Raw genomic sequence first — 27806 nt, forward strand, 5'->3', positions numbered from 1 at the left:
AATTTAATTATAAAAGCCCTAAAATTTTAAAATATGTGCAAATAGCTTTAAAAAACTCATAGTTAAATCATATATGTGCAAAAATTAATATGTGATTTTTTTTCTAATTATCTAAAATCTTTAAAATTCATTATAAAGCATATATTCACAAAGTTTAAAAAGGAAAAAAATGTACACATCATCAAAATTATTAGATCATCACAACAAATCCTCTTTCGCTTGATCAAATTATTAAAATCATTAAGAAACCATGGTGTAATTTTCTAAGTCAATTTGACAACAAAACCTACAAACTTTGTTATCTAAGTAGCTTTTTAGGGGTTTTGATGGTTGTGGCCCAATGATAATGATTTAACGGTGGTGGTCTTATAGAGCTTGATCTATGCTTCAAGTATTTGATCTTGGCTCATTATGTAATAGCCGCTTGAACTGGACCATATGAGTCGAATCGATCTTGTTACAACGATTAGGCAATTAGGGCAAAATTAGGGACAAGAGAACTAGCACAAATTGCGACTCCTCATGCAATTAATTCCTATTTTGATTGTGTTTTCTCTCGTGCAACGAAGCCAAAGGCAGATAAGAGAGTTCGCTTGCATTCGACGAAGAAGAAAGAGGAGGAGAAGAAGAAAAGGGCAGTGGTATTATCAGACTGTTGTGTGCATTACACCTTTTGTCCATTGAAAATGTTCATAAAGCTTAGAATGGTACACAAACATCAAACTATTGCGAGCTAGGGCACTCAAAGTTGTAGAGAGAAATTTCAATATCTTAGTTTTATACGAAAATCTATCATACACACATACCAAAAAATAAGAAAAAATATACGACACCATAATATTTTTTGTGAAAAATCAAGAAGGGAAAAAGTCAGAGGATTTGCCTAGTTGAATTAGTCCATTAAGTAATCATTTGTTAAAAAAATTAACCATTCCCAAAGTAGAGAAGGCAATAATACAAGAGTTGAGTTGCTTGCTTGTCCTCATGTGAGAGTGGTGAACAATACTATTCATGTGGTAAGGGATGAGAGGCGTTTAGACGACTGTGGTTGAATAATAGATATCAAATGATGATAGTTCAATAATATTGGTCGACCAATGCATATTTGATTGTGGTGATCTGACAATAATAGTCTAACAATAAAAGTCAAGGAATGTTAGTCCGAAAATAGTGGTCAGACATCGATAGTTCAATAATGGAGGTCAAGCATTAACATTTTGATGATAATGTTTTATTGCAATGTTGGTATGGAGATTATAGTCTTACAATGATGGTCATGTGTCAAATTGAGGTCTAACAATGATAGTCTAGTGGCAACAACCTGATGATAATAGTGATCAAATAATGGTTATTTGATGATAGTGGTTGGGCATCAATTATCTGATAATGGCATTAATATAGTGATACTTAAGTAGAGCTTTGAAATTCTTCAAACCTCTTAGCTCTCCCCAATCTCCCATTCAAAGCCTCCTTCATATTTTTTGATGGTGACATTATTCATAAATATAATTAAAATTCAAAAGTTGCAATAAAACAGCTTTTGTTAATTCTCATAATCATAAATCGTTCTTTCAGCCTTAAGTATAAGTATCTTAATGATGTTATAATTCACTAAACTCAGGGGGTTATTTAATTTATTTTATAAAAACGCTTTATTTGATTATAACTATGCAATATTTATAGATCATTTAATTTTTCAATTAATATTGACAGTAAAGAAGAAGAAGGAGGAGAATACGGACCAGAGCTTATAATAGAAAAATATAGTTCTGTGTATATTAAAGTAATATGTACAAGATGGTATATATAGAGAGATAGGACAGAGAAGCCAGATAATAATTACAAATATATCCTAAAGAAAGTACAGCATGTCGTTTCTCTAATTATCCCCCCGCAAACTGAGCACTCGGTACTGGAAGGATCAGTTTGTCACGGAGAATTTGAAATCTGGTAATGGCCAGAGGCTTCGTGAAGATGTCGGCAATCTGATCGACGGAGCTGATGTGTTCTAGGTGGATTATACCGTTGTCAATGTGTTGACGAAGAAAATGGTAGTCGAGTTCGATGTGCTTGGTGAGAGCGTGGAAGACATGATTCCTTGCGAGTGCTATGGCGGAAGTGTTATCGCAGTAGATAGTAGTAGGAGCTTCTTGAGGCAGAAGTAGTTCCTCTACTAACCGTCGGAGCCATATAACATCGGAGGCGGCAGCGGAAAGAGATTGGTACTCTGCCTCAGTCGACGACTTTGCGACAGTTACTTGCTTCTTGACAGACCAGGAAATAAGGGTGCTGCCAGGAAATAAGGGTGTTGCCAAGATAGGTGCAAAATCCTGAGACAGATTTTCGATCGGAGCTGTCGGATGCCCAGTCGGCATCGACGTATGTACGAAGAGTCAAAGTGCCTGGTGAGATCGGTAGACCGGAGTTGAGTGATCCTTTAATGTATCGGAGCAATCTCTTGAGCATCTGAAAGTGTCGGTCGGTGGGGGCATGTATATGTTGACATATGCAGTTGGCAGCAAATGCGATATCCGGGCGAGTAATGGAAAGGTATTGTAAAGACCCGGCTATCTTGCGGTATAGGTGTGGGTCGACAAATGGTTTGTCGTCTGGATCGGGATTAGAGCGAGAAGGCGTGATCGGAGTGGGAGTGATGCTGCAGTCTTGTAGTCCAGCATCTTGAAGAATCTTGAGAGCATAGTGCCGTTGATTCAGCATGTATCCGACGGATGTTTTGAGAATTTGAATGCCTAGGAACAAGGAAACGTTGCCTAGTTGTTTTAGAGGAAAGTGAGACCGGAGAAATTGAAGAAGAGTTTGAATTTTGGAGTGATCGTTTCCTGTTAAGAGAATGTCATCAATATAGATTAAAAAAGTATAATTGAATATCGTTAAGGTGAAAAATGAGGAGTGATAGATTGGAACGACTAAACCTGAATCCAAACTGTAAGAGGAGAGACGTGAGTTTGTGAAACCACTGTCTCGGTGCCTGTTTAAGGCCGTAGAGAGATTTATGAAGTTGACACACATAATGCGGATGCTTTTCGTCAATGAACCCGGCGGGTTGACGCATGTACACTGTGTCCGTGAGATCGCCATGGAGAAATGCATTTGAGATGTCAAGTTGAAGTATGGACCATTGCCGGTGAAGTGCAAGAGTTAGGAGAACCCGGATGGTTAGCATCTTGGCGACATCACTGAAGGTTTCTGTATAGTTGACGCCGAGTGTTTGATTGAAGCCCTGGGCGACTAAGCGAGCATTGTAGCGATCGATCTTTCCATTTGGTAGAAGTTTTGTTTTGAATATCCATTTGCACCCGAGGATCGGATCTTGAGCAGTTGGTGGAACAAGAGTCCACGTACCTTGACGCTGCAGAGCTGAGAATTCCTCTTCCATAGCTGACTGCCAATGCGGGATTTTGGACGCCTGAGTGTAAGTGGTAGGATTAGACGGTGTAGAAGTTGTGGCCAGTAGATCATATATCTGTTTGGGCTTGTAAATTCCCGATTTGGCTCGTGTCTGCATTGGATGTGATTGGGCAGGCGGTGGATCAGGCAACGGGGAATCAGCCTCTGTGGTCCGAGTATTAGTGTTAGCGTCTGGAGTATATACGGGAGCTTGACAGGTTGGCTGGATTGGCCTTGGATCATCCTGGTCAGTGGTGTGAAAGACAGACGCAGGTGTTGTAAGAAGCGGTGAAATAAACTGAGGCGGAGCTTCCAAAGGGGAAATGGGATTAGAGGTAGACTGCAAATAAGGAAAAATGTGTTCCTGAAATGTTACATGACGGGAAATCTGATTTTTGTTAGTGCTTGTATTAAAACACTTATAGCCTTTTTGGTGTGACGAGTAGCCGAGGAAGACGCACGGTTGAGAACGGGGTGATAGTTTGTCTGTGGCATACGGTCTAAGCCACGGATAGCAAAGGAAACCGAAGATACGAAGGTGATCGTAGGTCGGTGCAGTGCCATGGATAATTTGATAGGGAATTTGGTTTGAGATGGCTTTTGACGGTAGCATATTGATTAAATAGGTTGCCGTGGTGACAGCTTCAGACCAAAATTGTTTGGGCAGGTAGGCGTCGTGCAAGAGAGTACGCGTGAGTTCCAGAAGATGGCGAAGTTTCCATTCAGTGAGTGCATTCTATTCTGGAGTGTGCGGACAGCTGGTTTGATGAAGAATGCCGTGTGAGGAGAGGAATGTTTTAAACTGAGTACTGCAAAATTCTCCTCCGCCATCGGATCTGAACACTTTAGGTGTAGTATTAAAAATGTTTTTAACAAGGGCACAAAAATGAGTAAATTTGGAAAATGTTTCACACTTGGAGTGCATCAGATATAGCCATGTAAACTTGGAGAAGTCATCAACAAAAATGACATAGTAATTAAATCCGTTTAACGATTGTATAAGAGCCGGACCCCAAACGTTCGAGTGAATCAATTGAAAAACATGCGATGAGTTAGTGGTCCGTTTATTAAAAGGAAGTTTATGGCATTTAGCCATGCTACAAGAGTTACAATAAAACTTAGTAGTATCAAGTTCTAGAGACAGAATCAGATGATGAAGCCGCGTGAGTGCTCCGGTGTGGGGGTGACCAAGTCTTGCGTGCCAGAGACGAGTAGATGACTGCCGAGCAAGAAGTGCAGTGGGACGAGCCGGAGGGATGTTCCGTAGGTAGTATAGGCCATTATGTACTTGTCCAAGAAGAAGCGGGCGGTGATCCTGACCATCCTTAATGACAAAGCCATTTTTGTCAAAAGAAATTGAGACTTTATTGTCTTTGGTTAGTTTTGAAATAGTGATAATATTATGAGTAAGCGCAGGAACGTGAAGTAAGTTGCGTAAGTAAAGCTTACGAGCCGAGTCGGGGAGGGGAAGAAGGCCTTGACCGGAATGCTGAATAGGAAGAGAAGCTCCGTTCGCAGTGGAGATGGTGTCCGGACCTTGGTAGCTAGATCTGTGATGGAAATTGCTAAAATCCAGTGTCAAGTGGCTTGATGCACCGGAATCAAGAATCCAATCCTTTGTAGAGACCGGAGTTTGCTGAGAAAGAAGAGCCCGCTAATTGGATGAAGTGGTAGGAGCGTATTTAGGATTGTTTCTGTGGCAACAATTCAGCGCGATGTGGCCTAGTTTGCCACAGATTTGACATGTGGGGCGGCCTGTCTTGGATGTGGGCTGGTTCGGTTGGGAGGAAGAGGAGTAATCAGAAGTTGAACGACTGTCGTATTTCCGATTCTTGAAGCTGCGATTTGCACCAGTTCCTCTGTTTGAGCCTGTTCGAGACGTGTGGAAGGCTGGATTGTCAAGATTTGCTCCAACTTCTTTCTGATGTTCTCTTTGCATTGCAATTTATTCGCTACATAGCAACGAGTAGAGAGTGTCGAGATCTATAGGATGCAGGGATGTGCGAATAGAGGTTTTGAAGGAGTTATAGGAGGAGGGAAGTCCATTCAGGATGTAGATGAGGATGTCTTCGGTGTCAATTTGAGAGCCAGATACAACAATATTATCTACCAGGTTCTTGATCTGCATTAGATATTGCTGCATAGTGGAATTTTTCATCTTGATGTTATGTAGTTCGTTCTTGAGTTGTATGACTCGGGAACGAATGTTAGGCTGCATTAGCCTTTCAAGAATCTGCCAGACATCGTGGGCAGTGGAGGCGGTCAGAATATATGGGAGAATGGCGTGAGAAATGGTAGAGAAGAGCGCCGAGATCAGGTTTCGGTCGATCAAGCTCCATTTGAAGAATGCTTCGCTGGATTGGTCAGAGGGACAAGAAGTCGCTCCTGTAAGAAAGCCAGCGAACCCATTCGCCGAAAAGTGCTGTAAGATCTGGATACGCCATATATGATAGTTCTCTGATGACAAAGAATTGGGAACGAGAGTTTTGAGGTTGGAGATCAAAAACTTCAAGGGCGCCGGTGCGGCGTAGTCGGAGGTGTCGCTGGAGTGAGAACCAGGGGCGGAGGCGGGAGAAAGAGCTGATTCTTGATCAGCCATGGAGCCAACTTGGCTCTGATACCATGACAGTAAAGAAGAAGAATGAGGAGAATACGGACCAGAGCTTATAATAGAAAAATATAGTTCTGTGTATATTAAAGTAATGTGTACAAGATGGTATATATAGAGAGATAGGACAGAGAAGCCATATAATAATTACAAATATATCCTAAAGAAAATACAGCATGCCGTTTCTCTTATTAAATATCTCAAAATTTTTTGCTCAAAATACTTGATTTTGATATATTTGAATTCATATCAAATAACTTTTAACATTGACGGTTCATCTCATCGAGATATTATTTTTCCTATAATTTTGATGGAAAATATTTTTATTTTAATGTCTATTAATTCTAATAAAATATTATATGAGAATATTATGAGCTGCTTTTTTTTTTCTTGAAAGATACCTTCTTCCTTTACCAAGCTAATTGTTTTCATATTAAAAAGAATCATACAGAGTAGTGCTGCACTAACCACCAAAGCGGATGATGCCTTCTCATCTTTATTCTGTCTACTTAAAATCAGTGATGACCGCATGATCCTCATCCGACGGTGGACATCACTCAACCTGCAAATTATTATCACGATATAATTTAATTTCTTAAATTTATTTTAAAAAGTATGAATATTAAATATTTTTATATTATATTAATTTTAAAGCATATTCAATAATTTTGAGTCTGATTGAATTAAATTGTTTTGATATATATCAAATATTTTTATATAATTTTATATAATAAAATATATATTCTTCTGGCTATGCTGATAAAAAAAAAGTGCATAAAGTATAAAGCTTTGAGTAAATTTGATAAATAATTTTATATTAGCTCATTTATATTTATTTATTTCCAAATTTGAATAGTTTTTTTATATTTTAATAAATTTATTTAAATTATATATAAATAAAAAGTAAATATTAAATCATCTATTTTATTTAAATTTATGAATATACTAATTTTTTACAAGTTACTTATTAGTGGTTAAATAAAATATAAAGTTAATAATTATTTAGATATTTATAATAACTTATTAAATATTATCATATAAATTATTTATAATTGGCGCATTTAAAAATTATTTATATGTTTTGAGAAAAAATAAAATTATTAAGCAAATGATAAATCAACATATAAAAATTAAATTTTTATTCATCTATGGTAATACAATATTAAACAAATATTATATGATTAAATTACGGTGTTAAAAAATCATCCTACCTTCATATCCAATTTGGACCTGAATAAAAGAAATTTAAATTTGAGTTGACCCATTTAATAAACAGGCCGAATTAAGGTCTAAAATTTTGACACGTTTATTAAATAGATACTTTTGACCCAAAAAGTTGCTATTTTAATATATTTTTCTAAAATTCTTTTGTTTGGTGGTTTGATCTTCTTATTTTCATCAATTAAATTAAACTTTATAGTTTCATAAGTCTTTTTTTTTTCTCAAAACTTATTATTAGGTCGTGTTCAAATCATTCAGGTTAGTAGTAGATTGGGTTTAAGTCTATTTTTTTGACCCATTTATTGAACAGATCAGATTCAACTTAATTAGATTCATGACAAATCAATTTCGAATCAAATCTAAACTCAACCCATTAACCCATTTTAACTCCCCTGGTATAAATTTTTTTTATTTTGAAAATTCCTAGAATAGGTTTAAAATATATTTAAAAAATAATATTCAATAATAAAAATATTTAACAAACAATTATAATAGTACATTAACATTTTAATTTTATTACTCATAAATAATCAAAATATTACTTAGTAAATTATTATAAATTTTCTTAAAAATTATTCAATTAAAAAACACTATTATATATAAAATTTAATTAAAAATAATAAATACATTTATACATTAATTTCTCCATCAGAATTTATACTCAGAATTTTATATGAAAAGAAAAGAAATAACTAAAACCAGTCAATTAAAAAAAAAAATCTACATTTATTTCGGGCGATAAAACTGAATCGATGCATAAAACGTTAAAAACGAAACAGAAAAAGCTCGTCTAGGGTTCATCCCGCTAACCGTCTCTTTCGCATTCCAATCCTTCTGAGCACTTATTCTCAGCATCCTCAATTTTGCTCCTAGGGTTAGGGTTAGGGTTTAGCCCCTTACTTGTGGTGCAGTGGTGGAGAGAAGTTAGCTCAATCGGATTACTCTTCTTCCTCCGCGGCAACACGCAAGTAAATCTTGAATTTGGTAACTCCCATTGGGATACAATGTTTTAACTTTGCGTAGAGTAATGGTTCTGAATTTGGATAAAATTCATCTTTTTTCTGATTATGCGGGTTAACACAGGCGTAATCTAATTGGTGCAGACGGAATAATTTTGGGTGGATTTGATTGAAGATTAAAAACGAGGTATTTGATGTTTGATTGACTTGATCTGCTATGTATTTTTTTCAGGCCGAGGGTTAACTCAATTTGATGTTTAGGAGATTGTTTTATAGCAGGAAGGAGTTACTGAAAGATGTATGGTGGGCAAGGGAACTATGCTCCACAGTTCAGGCAGCCTTTGCCGCCGCCGCCACCACCACCGCAACCTCCTCCGAGTTACCAGCAAGCTTATTCTGGTCCAGCTCTCCCTTTCCTGCAAGCTCCTCCTGGCCCTATACTTCAACCAGTTCCTCAAGCACCCACGTATTTTAACCGAGTGGTGGCTTCTCAGGCACAGCCTGCCCAATTCCCCCACCCTCCTCCTGTGAGTTCCACACAGACTTATATGCAGCTGCCACCACCACCGCCGTTACCACCACCACCGCCGCCACCACCACTCCAAACTCATGCAAATGGAAGTACACCTGGAGTCCCTCCTTATCCACTGGCTGGGCTCCCTCTACCCATGCCATTACCACCGCCTCCTAGGATGCTGCAGCCCACATCAGTGCCTAACTCGCAGCCCCAAGGACAAGTGTTTTACCACACCCTTCATCCACCCCTTCCCGGGATTGTTAATGCTTCTACCCAGCCTCCATGGCCTACTAATGCGCCAAACCCACCTCCTCCACATCCTAATTTTGAATTGACAATCCCCACACCTTTCACAGGGAAGAATTCTGTAATAGATGCCCATCCACCTGCAATTCCACCCCCGCCACCACCTCCACCTCCCCCACCACCATCATCTCCTCCACCACTTCCACCGTCACCTCCTGCCCCAATCCCTGCATTAGATGTCTTTCAGAATGATTCCCTGCAAGTTCTTGCTACAAATTCTAAGGCTGATTCAAGTGCACTTGAGCTTGATAATGCTCCAGTTCATCTTGCTGATGTTAGTGAAGGTTCTAGAGAAGGGAACAAGGGTCCTTTGGTTGATGGAGAAGCTTCTGAGAATCTTGCATTGCCTCCACCTAGGCCAGATGAAGGTGTCGTTCGAAGCATCGAGGTCTTGTGTCAGTTCATTGCGAAGGTTGGGCCTGATTTTGAGAACATTGCTCGATCAAAGGAGGCTGGAAATCCACATTTTACCTTCTTGTTCGGTGGTGAACCTGGCAGTGCAGCTGCCATCGGGCATGAATATTTTCAGTGGGTGAAAAAGAAATATCTTGCGGTAATGGAGTCTCCTAAGGGTCTCAAGCCCAAGGTTTTACCTATAAGTACTTTGACCGCTGATGATTCTTCCCAATCTGGAAACTTGGATTGTGTTGATGGGGTACATTCACCTGCGACATCAGACATGGAGATGGAGGGTGAGTAAAGTTCTCTGATCTCTTGCTTTTTCTAGTTTTGGTGAATCTCCCAACATTCAGTATACAACACCACAATAACCCCCACCCACGCCATGTTATACATGCCAAGTTGATACTGGTTGCACGCACTTGTACACTTGCTTTTCTCAAGTCTCTGTCCACACAGTGCAACTATGGTTTCGTTTGGGACAGCTTTTTGATTGATTCTTAAAGCAGTTTTTTAGTAAAAAAAAATTAACTTTTGTACTAAAAAAGTGCTTAAATAAGTAGTAAGAAAGCCTCCGCAAAAAGCCTATGTCACTACGTTAAGCCATCAACTTTCAGCCCTTAGCCTGCAGTCCAATAAGATGCCAATTTTTTGCTGATGTTGTGAGGAACATGGTGCTTGGTACGCCTAAATTGTGAACCACTAAGTTTGTATTTTTTATAGAACCCAGCTTTGAATCCTATGGTTTGTGCTATTTTTGTTATAAAAAAATAGTACAATCTAAACTTTTTTACTGTTCTAGCGTTGTGCTGTTGCACAGCCTACCAGAATTGGGAGGCATAGTTTCTTGTGTTGATTTGAGGTACTTATTTTAGTATTTGTAGGTCCTCTTGAAAATCTGCACAAGGTACATATGAGAAAATAAATAAATAAATAAATAAATATATGTATATATATATATATATATATATATACTTTTTTTGCTTTTAATTTTCTTGTGGTATTTGGAAGGCTTCTCAGGCAAGAATTCTTTGGTGAGTATTCCATCTACTATTACTGTCTATAACTAATAATTTCTCATTAGATATTGTTTTTGTAAAAACACATGGTTTTAAACATTTTGATGCCAATGAGTATGTTTATCTTGATGACCTTCAATCTTATATCGACTATCTGTGCACGTTCTATCTTATCTTGACTTTCTGTTATAGGATTTCTGAACCATTCTTTGCTTTTCATTACTACGTGGGTCTATATCAGTGTTTACTTCCGTTTAATTACTCTTTTTAAAACAAACAAGGTTTTGCTTTTGTTGTTCTATTTTGTTCTTAGTCATTTTATGTGCCCTTATGTTTTCATGTAAGTTAATGGATAGATTCTATCCTTTACCGTAGACACATAAGATTTAACATTGATTAGGAGCATCCAATCACTATAACCACATATCATTGAGTTAAAAGGATAGAGAGTTATCATCGGAGTTTCTTTTCCATAATAAATTGTTATTAATTTTCTTATTCATTAGCATTTGTTAAATTGTTGCTGTCAAGGTAATCTGGCATCTGAAAAATGAATTGTAATGTAGGAAAAAGTGTTATGCAGAGACATGCAAAGTCATTTTTTTTTCATATATGCTTTGAAGATTATTCATTTAACATATATTTATATGCATATATGGTTTTGGGGGATTTACTTACATGACGCATAAAATTATTTATTTTGCATATTTAACACCCAAATTTGTTATTTACTCACATAATGCTTTAATGCAAAAAATGCTGCATATCCTAACTTCCATCATCGTCAAGGCCAGGTTTCGCTCTATGTGCTTTTCTTGGAAGAAAGGGGTTTTGATTGGGAGATGTCTTCTTGAAGGGAGAAAAGAAAGGGGATCGGGCGAGCCCAAGGTCAACTCTAGCATTGGGTGTGACTGTCATTTTGGCAATTTTTTTTCAAATTCAATCAATCTTAGTTGTCTTAGAGAGTAGATGATGCAATGATGCAGAGTATATGAAGGAAGCATGCATTGTGGGTCTGATTTGAATGGGATTCTATGGGGTATGAATTATCCATTGTTCTGTTAATTGACGGGAGATACAACGACGATGTTTATGGAAGTTAGGGTTGTTGGTATTCATATTGTTGTTTGAAGTTTTAAGTGTTATATGAGTAAATAGTAAAGTTTATGTGGTAAATATGTGAAATAAATATATTTAAGTGTTGTGTGTGAATCCCCCTATATTGTTTGGATGTTTAATCCATCAAAATTCACGTATTATAGCTTTTGATTTCAAATAAACTTATCTCCATGTACTTTTGACCATGAGAACAACTAAACCTTCTACTTTTTCCATTTACTTTGGCTAGATGACATTACTCTAGCTGACATAGGTAAAGGTATCAGCAATACGAATGAAGAATCTGCTGTTTCTACTCATGAGGGTTCTTATGCATCTGAGAATGTAGAAAAGCAAATCCATGCTATGATTCCAGTGGCCAGTGGGGCATCTTCTCCTACTTTATCTCTTATGGATGCTGAAGGTACCATTTAAAAACTTTTCTATAACTATAAGATGAGTCTACAATTGTGTTTCGTATATCGGTTAGGTTATTATTTTCTTTTTTCTAGTAGGTCTGTTTTTAGGTCCTTAAATATTTGAATGGTTTAATATTATCCATGTTGGAAAGTAGTTGTTATGTAAAGAAATAAAATATACAATATAGTTCCGTATATTCTAAAGACTTGCTACTTTTGTGTTAGATCCTGCTGTTTATGCAGAGACCAGGGATTCTCCTATACAAACAAAAAAAAACAAAATCAAACCTTTATTCCACTATATGGGATTGGTTACATGAATTTTTTTATCCATGGTGTTCTATTAGGAGTCAAATTCTCGCCTAAATCTAATAAGAAAAAGGTCATTTTGAATACATTCTAACCAACTCTTTTTAGATCTATCTCTACCTTTCTTAACATAAACAGGATCTAATATATTTACTCTCTTGATTGGGTCATTGAAAGGCCGACATTTTATGTGACCAAACCATCTAAGACGACTCTCTTTAAAATTATGTGCTAGTGGAGATTCTCCGCCTTTTTACGTATTTACTTGTTTAACATTCTATCCATAAGTGTAAAGCCACTCATCCACCTGAGCATTCTCATCTCCGCAACTCTTAATTTAATTTTATGCTTCTCTTTTAATAGTCAATATTTTGCACCATAAAGCATTGCAGGTTTCACCATCTTTTTATAAATTTTTCCCATCACTAGATTTATTATTATTAAAATTATACTCTATGTATTCAGTTTTAAATCTACTCAAATTAAAACCTTTAAACTCTAACATTGGCCTTTATAATTCAAGTTTTCCTTCAACTCCCTCTCTAGTCTTATCAATAAGAAAATTATTATCATAAACTCTTGCAAATTATCTTGTAAGAACATCCATGACCAAAGAAAAAAGATACGTTCTTAAAGCTGATCCTTGATGTAATTCAAGTGAAATAGGAAAATACTTGGTCAAACCAACTTATGTTTGAACACAAATAATAATTCCTATATACATATCCTCAATGATTTAAATATATGCATTATTAACTCTTTTAATTTCTAGAACTCTCCAAAACACTTCTCTTGAAATTTTATCATATGCTTTCTCTAAATCAATAAATATTATATGTAGATCCTCCTTACTCTCTCTATACTTCTCCGTCAAATTACTCAACAAATGTATAACTTCCATAGTAGACCTACCTAACATAAATCCATTTTGATTTTGAGAAACATTAGTATCACATCGTAACCTATGCCTAATTACTCTCTCCCACAATTTTAATGTATGTCACACTAACTTAATTCCTCTATAATTTGCACACTCTTACGAGTTACTTTTATTCTTAAAAATAGGAATTAACACACTCCACTCATTTGGCTTCTTTTTAGTCGTCAAAAGAATATTAAAAAGTTTAGTAAGCCTAGAAATTCCTTGATATCCTGAGCATTTGCTCATCTTTATTGGAATATCATCAGGGCCCACTACTTTTTCACACATCATCTTCTTCCAAGCCTCTCCAACTTCGGTTTTATTAAAACGACTATAAAAATAAAAATCTCTATTTTTATTTAAGGTGCTGAGATCACTAAAGTCAATCATAATCTCACAATCTTCATTGAAAAACTTATCTAAATATCTCATCACCTATGTTGAATATCCTTTTCTAAGAAAAGTACTTTTTATCTTCATTTTTATGCACTAGATCTTTACTTATCTTATATATTTGTTTGACAAATTTATACATACATCTTTCATTCTTCCAAGTATCTAATATATTATATAAATCACTAAAAGCTAAATTTTTTGCATCGCAAATGACTTTTTTAGACTTCCTACATGCACCTTTATATATTTCCCGATTTTTTGAGCTTTTACATCTAAATCAAATTTTATAACAAAGCTTTTTATTTTTTTATCTTTTCTAGCACATTTTGATTTCACCATCAATTAGATTTGTTGTTTGGAGCTTTTCTTATTTATTTTCAAATTACTTACTTTTCAACATTTTTAATATCACTCGTTTTTTTTTCCCATATAACATTAGCTTCCTCATGAATAACCCAAATGTTGAGAACTTGAATCTTATTCTAAAAATATTTAATTATCATTTTTTGTAAATGCCCCCATCTAATTCCAGAAATAATATTTTATTTTATTTTTTTATATTTCACCCTTTCATATTGAAGTCCAAAATTAATAAGTGATGTTGGATACATAATCTTTCATTTGAAATAATTTTATAGTTTTTGCAATATAAATGATAGTTTTTCTTATAATAAAATAATCAATCTGAGTTTTATCATGTTTATTCTTATAAGTGATGAAATACTCTCTCTTTTCTTAAATAAGATATTTGCAATTATAAAAATATAAGCTTGTTCAAAATCTAATATGGCCCTATTACTTTCATTAGTCGCTCCAAACATATAACCCACATGAATGCTTTATAATTTTCTACCACTTTACCAACATGTCTTTTAAATCTCTTCCAATAAAAAACTTTTTCTTAAGAGATATCCTTGTATTAATAGGCCCTACCACTTTCATTAGTCATAATCCTCTAATGTTATTTTTTTCAGCTCGTCTGGTGGGCGCATTTTTTCCCTTCATTATACAAATCCAAACTACCCAAATCTGTTCTCAGTCCTTATCTTACATAGATGCCACTCCAAGTTTTCATCTAATTTACTTAGTTTTATTTTAGTAATTTTTAGGCCTTTATCTTCTAAACATTTCATCTATTGTTCTAATTTTTCATTTATTTTAATGCATGTCTCTTTAATTATAATTATGTCATCTATAAAGAATATATTTCAAAGCTAGCATATAAACACCCAAAAAAGTTGTGATATGGCTAATGAAGATTCGTGTTAAGTGTACGTTGATATTTACTAGGTGGTTATGCCAAATTTGCGTATCCTTTTATATGCAACTGTCATATGCTTTGAACCTTTGTGATTATATTGGTTTTCTCATATATCTGACTTGTAAAATGTGCATCGGTTTTAGACATTTATGCTCTCTTACCAGAGCAGAAGAAACTATTTAACCTTTTTTTTTTATCTCAACAACTAACGAGAAGTATTTTCAGATGAGAAAGAGTCCTCAGTTTTTGAAGATGTTAGTCCAGAGAGGGGCTCGCCTGATATTGCTGGCCTAGATGACAGAACACACGCATCAAGCAGGTTCCCTACTGAAGATTCAATTGAAGGGAAGGTTCTGTTGAATACTGAAGATGTTAAATCTCAGGAGACGTCAGGGATGTTTCTTAAATATGGAAGCCCTTTCCGTTTGATACAGGATTATGCTTCAGATGAAAGTGATGAAAATGTTAGAAGTGATAATGATGAAGACTTCAACCCTATTAGTCCTTCTCTAGCCCCTACAACAGGCACTTCAAGTTTGCAGCAAGACAGGCTATCTGAGTTATGTTCAAATTTTGGTGGTCAAGGTTCTGCTGCAGTTGCAATTGAATCTGTAGACAACACTACTTTGTGTGAGCTTTTGCCTTCAATACCACAAGGAGCTGGTAGATCTCCAGACAAATCATCACCATCGAACAGCATCAGCCACTTTGATACAATGAGCAAAACCATAGATCCTGATAATCATCCAGTTGAAAATTTGTCTAACGATGGAAGAGAAACATCCAGGCCTTCTCCTGAATATGATGCATTGGAAGGAAGAAAAATGGATGCTGATCAGGAAACTTTGGAGTTTCATTCAAAAGAGAGTTTAATGGAGAAGCAGGCTTCACATGATGTAGACGAATTTGGGCGTTTGATAAGAAAAGGTGTGAGTGGTAGTGACTCTGATGAGAGTCAATATAGTAAGAAGCACATTAAAAGAGGTAGGAGTAGGAGTCGGAGCCTCAGCAGGTCACCACAGGGTGGTAGGAGGAAGCATAGGAGCCGCAGTCTAAGGAGAAGAGATACGCGAAGTCATTCGCACAGGTTAACTGATGTTTATTTTATAGTCGCCTTCAATATATATTATTTTATTACTCGCTGAAGTTTTTATCTTTTGTTGCTATAAACTCACTTTTGGATTGGGAGATAGTTAATGATAGGTGTGTTAATTACTATAATAAGCCGTTTGCATGCCTTTTTCAGCTGGTCCCCCAAAAGAGGGAGAAGCAAGTCTCCCCCATCATTCAGGACTAATATGTCTGCAAGGCGCGGTCGAGACCAGCTTCCTGAATGTTTGAACTTCAATCGTGGCAGATGTTTTCGTGGAGCATCTTGTCGGTTCCTCCATCGTGATTTCAGACTACAGCCGTACATGCCAAGACGCTATCAAGATCCACGAAAGCATCGATATCTTGATAGTTCCGATGATGCATCCTTGTCGAGTATTAGCCGTAATGATAATGCTGGTACTCCTGAATTGCAAGCTGAAAAGAGCAACAAATTAATTGAGGCAAGAGATTATGAGAAACATGTTTACAAGGAGCAGTATGATACTGGAATTGGGAATGCTTCTCTGAAGTTATCAGATGGAAAGGATGAATTAGCACCAACATCAGAAACCGAGGATGCTGCAAACCAGGTATCTCAGGAAATGAATGGCAGCAGGGAGCTGGAACTGCCCGTTGAGCGCATCCTTCTCTCTCTTGAGGGCGAGAGCACTAAGCTGCAAATGGAATCCTCTGAATCCAAACAAGTTGACCATGCTATTTTTGAACAGCCTAGCTCAGGTGAAGCTGTTTCGTTTCAACCTTCTCAGCTCACCACTCAAGTCAATATCTCAGAAGCTGAAAAGTCTAGTGAGCATGCTCATGCATTGGCATCTTCTGCGTCGCATCCCTTACCTGTTCAAACAAGTCACTCTGCAAATGATTCTATTCAGCCCTTAACATGTCAGATGAATGTGGGTGAAAATATTGCAGCGGAGGCAACAACAGGCCAAAATAATGCCACTCCTACACACTCGCAAAATGTTGCCCCAACAAAACCACTGGTTCAACCTCTCCATGAAGAATCTTCACCGCACTTTTTGACATCTGGAGCAAACTTTCAGCCCCCTCAACCATTTCCTCCTGTACCACAGGGACAGCGCCCAATGCACATTCTTAATGATAATTTGAATGGTCCATTTTCTTCACAGCATTTTAAAGAAAATGTCATGCCGCCAATTAGCTACCAATCCCAGCTACCACAATCTCATATGCTTTATCCCCCGCCACCTCCTTTGCCTAGCAATTTTCTTCCTAATAATGCACTTCAACCAAACCTTACATGGTCTGATCTAAACCCCACAACACCTCAAAATATGTTTACATTGCTGAGCAGGCCACCTTTTCCTTCTTCTGAACCCACCCATATGCACCAGCCTAATGCAATGCCACCGAGAAATTCTTTCATGCCTTCTGTCAGGCCCTATCCATCTGGAGAGATTCCTGGTTCACGACCATCCGACTTTTATCCCCCGTCTTTCTATTCAATGTCATCCGGCCATCCTCCACGACCTCAACCTTTTCCAAATGAACAAGGTATGATTCAAGTACAGAACCAGGGGCTCAACCCCTCTAGTTCTTTGCCTTTGCTAAGGCCCTTCCAAGGAGAAGAAATTTCTATGCCACGCATAAGAGATGTTCATCATTCTCATCAACCATCACTTTATAACCAAGAAACCCACCCTGCAGCTGCTAATTTACCTGCAAGGTTTGGCACAGCAGGCTCTACGAATCCTTCTATACAGAGATACCCGGATAACTACTTCCAACCACAGCCCTCTGATGCTGGTTTACCTATATTTCCTACCAGGGAACGTTTCAACCCATATGCTTCCATCTTTGAACATCCACTTAGAAGCCCTGGCATTCCTGGTCCAGAGATCAGAAGATTTGATTCTGCACTCAGTGCGGATAATGTTCCCATTGTCGGTATTGGCTTTGGGATGAGACCATCCCCCAGCAGTACAAGGAGATTGGCTGAGCAGTTTCCGCCAAAAATTGGGAGTTACCCACATGAATCTTTTGCAGAAGTGACACCGGATTCGAAAACGCAGTTGGTTCGGGAACCAGTGGCTGGTGCTCCATATGATCCTCTCTTTGATAGCATTGAACAATCTTCCGACACATCGAAGATGCGTGTTGAGGAACAGAATTCAGGGATCAATGACACAGGCAGTGCATCAAAATTGAACCTGCACAAGCCTGCCAAGTTTGGGAGTAAGAAGCGTAGAAGGGGATCAGTTACTGAGCTGAAGGCTGAAGTTGATGAATTGGGTGAGGTAGCAACAGATGCAGATGCTGGTGGCGTTGAGAATGAGAGCCCTCAGCTTCTCGATAAAGATTGGAGTCCAGGAATTCATTTTGATGAGGGTGAAACAAATGTGGGTGAGATTGAGATCAATCAGATCCGGTCACCTAGTAAAAGTAAAAAGAATAGAGATTCGAGGTCAATGAGGCTTTTCAAGATTGCCCTTGCAGATTTTGCGAAGGAAGTGCTCAAGCCCTCTTGGCGTCAGGGGAATCTAAGCAAAGAGGCATTTAAGACCATCGTGAAGAAAACTGTTGATAAGGTGGCTGGAGCAGTACCAAGTCATCATATACCCAAGTCACAAGTAAAGATCAATCAGTATGTGGATTCATCTCAACGCAAATTGACTAAGCTGGTGATGGTATGCGCCTCCCACCTCTGGATAACGTATCTTCCCAGATATACTTCTGATGTCTTTATATTGAGAGATTATTCTGTGCGGACACCGGACGGGAGAACCATCCGGTTACGCTCGGTACCGAGCGCGGTATCGAGCGTGGTACATTTTTGGGGTGACATGACGCTTTTTTATTGGTATCCGAACACATCCGGACTCCGCACAGAATAATAAATCCTTTATATCATGTTATTCCATTTTCTCAAGGAAATTACTTTGTGATGCTTATGATAAATGTTATTTTGCTTGTTTTGTGTATGTGTGTGTGCGCATGTATGTATATAATTTGAGTTATCTAGTTTTAATGTGCAATCCTCTTTCCATTGTTGCAGGGCTATGTTGACAAATATGTCAAGATGTGAACTAAGGCAGTTAATGTTACTGCTCAACCAATCTAGATTCCTCACTGATGATCCTTATCTGCCATTCATTTAGATCTGCTGCAGCATGAAATCTGATTTTGAGAAAGGTAGCAAAACCTTGCCATGAAGTTTGTTCTCATTAACTGAATCTATTTCGCAGCAGCTTTTCCACATTGGGTGTTTTAGCTGACCAGATTTGTATATGGCAGTACGAAATAACAATCTGCATGTATGTATCTGGCCTATCTTTTTAGTTCCGCAGTTGCCTTTCTTTTTAATGACGTATTTGATAAATCATCACCTTTACACATTCTACTGTAAGATATCTCTTTATCTTAGAAAGCAATTATTTATTTTGCATTTTTCCTGATTTTCCTGCTGTGATGCAGTTTCCAGGTCCTCCTTCGACCAGCCTGTTCAATTTAGATTGCCTAATCATACTAATCATATGCGACAATATGAAAACTATCTTTTGTGGAAAAATATTTGGTTTAGGGTTTTTTAATCTAAATTTGGCTAGGAGGAGTTTTATAACTATATCATATTTACTCGAATGTACTCGTTTTGAGCAGATCTGAAGGTTATGATGCTCATTTTGATCAAATCCGTGTTAGAATATTCTGACCCAAAATTTTTCCTTCTAGGTAGCCTGTTGCGTTTCACATCGTAAAATTTCAAGTTAAAAAGTTCATTTTGAATGTTTACTTAAAAGGAGTTTATTCTACTCATATGGATTATGATCCTCATTTGATTTGGGACTGGACTAACTTGCCTGTTCATGATGCCACGACCAATAAGCTTTTTCTATATTTACAGTGGTCACTTCTTTTCCTGTAAACCTGCTGTTTTTACGAAGTAGGATCCCTTACAAGATTTGAATCTAAATGATGAACTTTTTAATATGTGATTATGCAAGATTATCCTTCAATTTGTTGAAAGCTGCATTTCTAAATTGTTTGTTTGGAGGAATCTTCATGAAATCTGCTAAAAAACTACCTGCAGACCCTTAGGTGCAATGCTCATCTGCTTAGACGATAGTAAAGATTCTGATACGGTGCATTTGCCTTGGTATATATATATATATGCGCACATGTGTACTCTCATAGATATATGTGTGACAACCTTTATATTTTATAATTTATATAAATCTTTTAAACAGTTTATCATCTTATATAGAATTAATTTCAATTTTTATCAAACTACGGTTTCGTTTGGGGCAGCTTTTTTACTGTTTTTAAAGCAACTTTTTAGTATAAAAATTTTTTGAAAAAGAAATTTTTGTACTAAAAAGTTGCTTTTAAAAGCAGTAAGTAGGCTGTCCCAAACGAAGCCTAAGACATTTTTGACTTGAAAACAGTTCATTTTTTATTTTAAGCTGATGATTGAGTGAATTTTTGAGTTTCATACACAGCTATCTTCCCTATTTTGCAAGGTGAACTTTAGAAAGGATAAGAGTTTGAAACTTTTTGTAGCTGCAACTGTTCTTGATTGATTCATGGTGTTGTGATTAGGAGCTGCTGAGCTGTTGTCAACAATGTAAAGATCTTCAGAAATGGTAAAAGAAAGATCTGTTCCTGGATCCATCCTTAAAACTTCAGTGGATAGGTGATTCTATGTACACTTGAACTTTCTGGAACTTTCTAGAATCTATGCTTGTTTTTAGTTTTAGTTAGGCTCATAGGGTGTGATCTGTGATGTGTTAAACCAGATTTTTTTCATCTATAAATGTTTGCATTGAATGAGCTCTTCAAGTTCAGGTGCAGCATGCCTATTTTTATTTTATTTTTGTGAGATATGCAATCTGCATGACTGCTGAGATCAAATATCATACATATCATTCAATGAATTAATTACTGATTTGCATACCTTAAGTACTTTTGATGTGCAATCAATTGCTTTGTTTTTTTTTTTTAAGATTAGAGTTTCATTTTTTTAGTATAAATTTTTTTTGAACCAGAACTTTTTTACTAGTTTTAAAGATTAGGGCTTCATTTGGAATAATTTTCTTTATGTTTTCTAAAGCAGTTTTTTAGTACAAAAAAATTTTGAACTAAACAAAATTTTTGGTACTAAAAAGCTGCTTTAGAAAGCACGAAAGTCATTCCAAATGAAGCCTAAAAGTTGGTGACATTTTTGAAGAAAAAATGTGTTAGGATATTAGATATTTTATTCAAATTTTAAGTGAATAGAGTTTTATAATCATCATAATTTTTTTAATATGATTATAATATAAATTTTGATTGATTAATTTTATATTTTTTTATTTATTTCAAAATAAATTTAATGATTATAAATTTTATTGATTAAATTTAGATCACATTTCTCCTTGGTTTTTTCCTTCTTAGTCTTAGTACAATAGTTTATTGATGGTTATAACATTATTTGTACCAAAATGCTGCTATTTTTTGTTGGCAATTAATTACATACAAACACCCAAATTTTAACATATTTATAAAATTAACACCCAAATATTTTCATTTGTAATAAAATCATTTGAATTTTAGGTAGCATAAGACATTTTTAACCCATATTTTTCATTTTTATTAATTTTTATCTAAGTTGATAGTGCTATGTATAAATACATGAATTTAATAACTTATTTTTTAAATTATAGATTTTAGTTTTGTAAACGTGGAAAATCTTGGTCTTATCTGCAAAAATTTATCTTTTTTTCTCCTCTTGAAATATGTCAAATGTAAAATTATGAAAGTGGCTTTTGAAGAGCTGAAAGCTTTGAAGTACCTTCCATAGACAACCCATCTCTTCTAGGGTTGTTTAGGCAAGTATTTGAAAATTTGATGTATTTAAAAATAAGATGCAAAGTAAAAACATTTTTTTTTAAATAATTTGAATTATTTAATTTCTTGTAAAATAGAATTAACATTTTTGAGTTATGATGCATTCGTGACAGCAGATGAACAGCGAAAGCGACTGACATTAGGTAGCAACGGCCTGGTGGGTTGCCGATGTAGTGACCAGTGGAGGAAAGCAAGCAGCAACAATGAGTGTGGCGGCGGTGACTGTCATCCAATAATGCTTTCATCCATTTCCTGCTATATGATTGAAAAATGTTTAGCTAGGAAATTTTAGCCTTTTTTTTTCTTTGTATAACTATTAATCACTTAATGGATGTTAATGATCTTCTTTGCTTTGATCATCCCAAACCAAGTATTATAAATCCTCTTAATAAGTACTTACCATTTTTTGATAACTTAATTAAGCAAAAGCTAATCATGATAAATCTTATATATTATTTGTAAACCTAAATGGTTCGACAAGTTGTGTCAGATCAGGTCGGGTTAATAGCGGGTTTGAGTCGGGTTCAGATTTACGACCTATTTCTCTAAAATATTGGATTCTAGTTGGAAGAATTGAAGGTGGGTGAATCGGGTTGACTCATACTGCGGAAAATATATATAGCGATATATATCGAATCAAGTTTCGTAAGTAGGCCGAAAGTTCGAAGCGGAATTATGGGGAAGCGGAGAAAATCGATGTCTTTCAGAGAAGGTATGCTCTCGATTATATTGGAAAAACCCTAATTAACTGTGATCGCTTACTTGCTGACATCTTATAGGAAATGGCGGTGATAGGAAGGTAATCATCGTTTTTGAACTTCGGCTTAACTTTTTTTTAATAATTTGTTTTGATTTTTTCTCATTTGAATGAACAAAGAATTTCATTGAAATTAGACGTTTTGAACGTGTTGCTTTTGGATTTTGTTTCTATGCGCGTGTCGGACAGAGTTCTAGATGCATTGTTATAGGGCTTGGTTAAGCATTGGAATAGGAAATTCGTTTTCCATGTTTTCTAATTACATTGGATATTAATTTCAGAATTTTGCACATTCGCAGACCTTGATTGTGCCTCCTCTACCATTTTCCTTGATCATTATGTTGTATTGGTTATTTGAGATGCTTATAAAAGATTATATATATAGTAATGGAGGTTTAGAATGTTAGCTGCATAGAACTGAGAACGTTGAAGTAGGAAAAAGTTGATGGACTATCTGTGTTGTAGGGTTGAACTTTGAGTTGTGCTACTTCAATTTCATTAGCTTTAGTGCAACATCATGATTTGAAGGAGTTGGAAAGGTTAGCTCTTTGGTTGCAAGATAGGTTTCAAAACAAAAGAAGGGATGTATTGAGGGCGAGATTTTTGGAGATGCTATGATAAATTGATCTTGTATTGCGCAATCTATTCGATTGCGAGATAGTGTCATGGTTAAAGATGATGGTGGAGATGAAGATTATTGACCTAGAAGTGGTTCATGTCAATGATGATTGAAACTTGAAGTCAAAGGGCTGGAGGTGGTTGTTCCTCCTCCAACAGCATGTGGAAGATTATTGACCTAGAAGTAGTTCATGTCAATGATTTATTAAGTTGTTCATGATTTGTGTATCTTGGATGCATATATTGTTTACATATAATGCCCATTTAATTAATCAAACCTAAAACACATAAGGTAGTAAATTTCACAAAATATAATGAAACATGGATTATTTATTAATTACATTAAAATCATATTTAATTGAAAATAAATATGATGTGCATAGTTATTTTGAATATGATTTTTAAAAATGAAGTTGTAAATTCTAACAATTTCTACTATGTATAGGAATAATAAAAAATTGAGTGTCATAAATTTTGACTACTGCATGATTGCTTACCAAAATTAAAAGTAAAAATGCAAATTTAAAGTAATATTTTGATCACTCAGCTTTTTTTTTTTCAGTTTTGTTTTGCTTCACCCAATTGATTAATCTCAAGGGCCTAAAGCTCAGAAACAGAGGAGATAACTTATCTTTTGCATCAATATTCTCATATTCTGAACCAGGGCAAGTAGAAAAAGAAGTGAGAAGAAAGAAGCGTGTCTTTCCGCTTACAAAGAGTCTAAAGCATAGGGGCAACACTACTATTCCCTTTCCAGTAGACAAGATTGGCGCTCCATTACAATTTTCAAAAACCGTTCCAAGTGAGAGAGGTAAAGAATTTAACAGCACCTCTAGATGGGTCTCTTTTAGTTTTTCCATGATTAATTCATTTCATACTTCCAGAAATGAATCCTAGCAATCAAAAACACTTTAGAAGAGCTAGAAGGAGGAGGAAGGCTAAGTCTAGAGTCTCCAAAATAGTGGATGATCATGCAAACCCTGTGAGAGTTGCTTAGCATTGTTTTACAAGTTTGGATCATAATCGAAAAGGTAGTTTTCTCCCAACATCAAGCCCTAGCAAAGAGCCTTTTTCTGCTTCATTTGAAACTGATGGAAGTTATGAGATCCCTTCATCTGAAAAAGTAAGTTCATACTTGGTATACATGACTTGCAGTGAATAATCTTATGTTGGCATCTCTATAGGTGCAGTTTATAGGATAACAAAGTCAACCATTTGGTATAGATTGCTAATTTGCTGCTTCAGGTGGATTCAGCTCTGGATGATAAAAAAATCACAAAGATAAGGCATTATAGAAGGTCCAGAAAGAGAGGGAAGGGTGGTCACTGTGATGCACAACACATGGCACACTCTTTGCTTCAACCTCAATCATATTTCATTTCAAACCATTCATCTGCCATACGAATACTAGAAAGAGGAAATTATTCAGAGAATGATGATGGCATTCGATTGCCTGCAGCTAATAAATTGGTGTTATCAGCTGAAAAAGAAAAATATTCTTTGATAAATGCTACATTTGATGACTCTAAAAACGTTTGTATTCCATCTGAGGTCAATACGGATTCTCCTAATTGTTCTGATATTGGAAAACATGGAAAGAAAATCAACATGGCAAGAAGGCAGGATATGAAGTGCTTGAGAAATGATGTTCATAAAAATCACAGAGCAGACACTGCTAGTTTAAATAATGTAAAGATGCTTTGTGATTTTTATGAACATTATGTCTCAAGCACTTCATATGCTGCCTTCTTGCCATGTTGATTTTCTTTCCATGTTTTCCAATATAAGAACAATCAAGAGAATCAGTATTGACCTCAAATGGAATACAAACGTTTTTAGTGTCATCAAATGTAGCATTAATCAAAGAATATTTTTCTTTTTCAATTGATAACACCAATTTATTAGCTGCAGGAAATCAAATGCCATCAGCTTTCTCTGAATAATTTCCTCTTTCTGGTATTCGTATGACAGATGAATGGTTTGAGCTAAAATATGATTGTGGTTGAAGCAAAGAGTGTGTCATGTGTTGTGCATCATAGTGACCACCCTTCCCTCTCTTTCTGGACCTTCTATAATGCCTTGTCTTTGTGATTTTTTTATCATCCAGAGCTGAATCCACCTGAAGCAACAAATTAGCAATCTATACCAAATGGTTGACTTTGTTATCCTATAAACTGCACCTATAGAGATGCCAACATAAGATTATTCACTGCAAGTCATGTATACCAAGTATGAACTTACTTTTTCAGATGAAGGGATCTCATAACTTCCATCAGTTTCAAATGAAGCAGAAAAAGGCTCTTTGCTAGGGCTTGATGTTGGGAGAAAACTACCTTTTCGATTATGATCCAAACTTGTAAAACAATGCTAAGCAACTCTCACAGGGTTTGCATGATCATCCACTATTTTGGAGACTCTAGACTTAGCCTTCCTCCTCCTTCTAGCTCTTCTAAAGTGTTTTTGATTGCTAGGATTCATTTCTGGAAGTATGAAATCAATTAATCATGGAAAAACTAAAAGAGACCCATCTAGAGGTGCTGTTAAAACTAAAAAACTAAAAAACACTCTTATTTCAGCTAGAGAGAGAACGTCTGGGGAAATTTTGAATTCCTGTTTCGCGGTTGTTCCGCCGATCGTTGGTGGCGATGGAGGATCGCCGTACTGCGGCAACTGGTGCTCCAGTCATCCTCTGTCATCCTCCTCCTCCATCTTCTCGTAAGGTTTTACGTCATACTGATTCGTCTCCTCCAGCTTTTGGAGACACTGGTTTGGAAAAAGAAGGACAATTCTGGTTCAATAAGGAACGTCCTCTTTTTATCAAGGAAGGAGGATTATTGGTTAAGAAGAAGAGTATTGATTGTATTGGTAAGGGGAAAGAAATCTTGATGGACGGAAATTGTAATTCAAAGGCTTTGAATAACAATTTTTCGGACTAGATCCTTAATTTGAGAAATTCTCTCAATTCTGATAATGGCACGCCAACTTCTTGTAAAAATGGGTCAATAATTAAGGAGTCATTTGGAAACGGAACTATGCTTGATTCCCAGAATTCTGAAGATCTTGGTATTACAAGAACAAAAGTTTATGATAATGTTAAAGAAACCTTTGAAGCTAATCTCCTTAATTCAGATATTCTCAAGGTTCGAGTTTGTGAAGAGGGAGTACTTGGGAACTGCAGTAATGAAAATGGAATTATGGATCATCCCAAAAACTTAATTTTTAATTCTGATTTGAATGTTTGGAAAAAGAAGGCTAATATCAAAGTTTCAGATTTAAATTTTGGTGAAAATTTCCTGAAAGAAGACGGTGTTGTTAAGCTTCATGCTGAGAAAGAAAAAGAAAATTCAAACAGACTTAAGAAGGCTCTGGTTATTAAGGTCTTCAGTAATAATGTTCTTTTTAATATTATTAGCATTGAGTAAAGGAAGCAATGGTCAAGAATGGGAAAGTTTCATTTAACCCAATTGGGGTTAGGCTGGGTGCTCTGTGCTTTCGAAGAACAGAAAGTTTTGGAGAAAATCATTGCTTCCGGTCCATGGTATGTCAATGGCAACATAGTAGGTATGGATAGATGGACAACTTCTTTCTCTCCTACGTCTTTCAAAGGGCTTATTGCACCAATTTGGATTCGTATGCCCAATCTTCATCTTCATAGTTGGGACGAAGTTAATGTGTGTAGAATTGCTTCCATGGTGGGCACTCCTTATTTGTTGGATGGAAACATGTTCCAATGGAGTCGTAGAGAATTTGCAAGAGTTTGTGTGAGAGTCAAGCTAGATGAAAAACTTCCTTTGGGAGTTTGGGTGGAAGGAGAATTAGGGAATTCTATCAAAATATAGAATATGAAAGATTATCTACATTTTGCTTTAAATGTGGTAAGCTGGGTCACCTAAAGGAGGACTGTTTGAAAAATTTATTTCCTGTTATGAACAAGTCAGGAGTAGAAGATTTGGTCAGAAAAGTTGATAAAGCTTCAGACCTGACTTCCAAATCTCATGTGGTGGATACAAACATTGAAGTTAATAAAGAGTTGTTTGGGCCATGGATTCATGTGGAGTACAAAAAAAAGAAGGCCATGAAAACAGCAGATAATAAAGGTGAAGTCAGACTATGTAAATCTAATTTGGAGGGAGAAACAAATGTTGTTATAAATAACAGTATTGAAGCTGGTGCTGATTTAAATTTGCTGAAGGAAATTACGACTGAGGATAATATTCAGATTCATATTGCTAAAGGTGGGAAGGATGATATGCATTCTGAAGGAATTTGGAGCATTGCTGAAATGATCAGTCAGGATAAGGAAGAAATGGCTGATGCAGGAATTTCTAATAGAATTCCTGCTCTCAAAAACAAATTTGATGCCTTGGGAACTTTGGTTGAAGAAGGGGATATTTTGATTGGAAATGACACTCCAGGAACTCAATGTTTGGAGGGAAATACTATCGAGAAGATTTTGCTGGGAGCTAATGATCCTGATAAGGAAATAATCAAATTAACTTAAGACAGTTCTTCAACCTTGAAAAAGAAAGGCATGAAACAGTTGAATGGATTAGGTCCAATCAATTTTAAGACTAGAAACAGGAAAACATATGGTAATTTTAAGGAGGAGGGGAAATCTTCCCCCCTAATCCATTA

General features: G+C 36.1%; 1 protein-coding gene across 14 annotated transcripts; it reads left to right on the top strand.

Moving 5' to 3' along the window:
* The first annotated feature begins 7996 nt into the window (after positions 1–7996).
* On the top strand, positions 7997–20780 carry LOC110097325. Of its 14 annotated transcripts, none has more exons than XR_003702144.1 (8): positions 7997–8221; positions 8321–8383; positions 8476–9711; positions 11786–11959; positions 15068–15929; positions 16089–18600; positions 18969–19227; positions 20431–20780. XR_003702144.1 is itself a non-coding variant. In XM_020823622.2 (7 exons), the coding sequence occupies exons 3-7, from the start codon at positions 8493–8495 to the stop codon at positions 18996–18998; spliced, it is 4797 nt and encodes a 1598-aa protein (XP_020679281.1). In that variant the 5' UTR covers positions 7997–8221; positions 8321–8383; positions 8458–8492; the 3' UTR covers positions 18999–19358. The 14 variants fall into 14 exon arrangements, 9 of the variants coding, with proteins under 9 accessions (XP_020679281.1, XP_020679315.1, XP_020679293.1 ...); XR_003702143.1 differs by having other exon boundaries at positions 20510–20780; XR_003702146.1 differs by having other exon boundaries at positions 18969–19105.
* The last annotated feature ends 7026 nt before the right edge of the window (positions 20781–27806 follow it).

This window comes from Dendrobium catenatum, unplaced genomic scaffold, assembly GCF_001605985.2.
Source record: "Dendrobium catenatum unplaced genomic scaffold, ASM160598v2 fragScaff_scaffold_1157, whole genome shotgun sequence".
NCBI lineage: Eukaryota > Viridiplantae > Streptophyta > Magnoliopsida > Asparagales > Orchidaceae > Dendrobium > Dendrobium catenatum.

What these genes read in the sequence shown, in the direction of transcription:
- LOC110097325 (XM_020823622.2), top strand. Translation starts at nt 8,493, where the DNA reads ATGTATGGTGGGCAAGGGAACTATGCTCCACAGTTCAGGCAGCCTTTG. An exon ending in ATCAGACATGGAGATGGAGG is followed by an intron (nt 9,712 to 11,785) that starts GTGAGTAAAGTT and finishes TACTTTGGCTAG; the next exon opens with ATGACATTACTCTAGCTGAC. An exon ending in ACGCGAAGTCATTCGCACAG is followed by an intron (nt 15,930 to 16,088) that starts GTTAACTGATGT and finishes TGCCTTTTTCAG; the next exon opens with CTGGTCCCCCAAAAGAGGGA.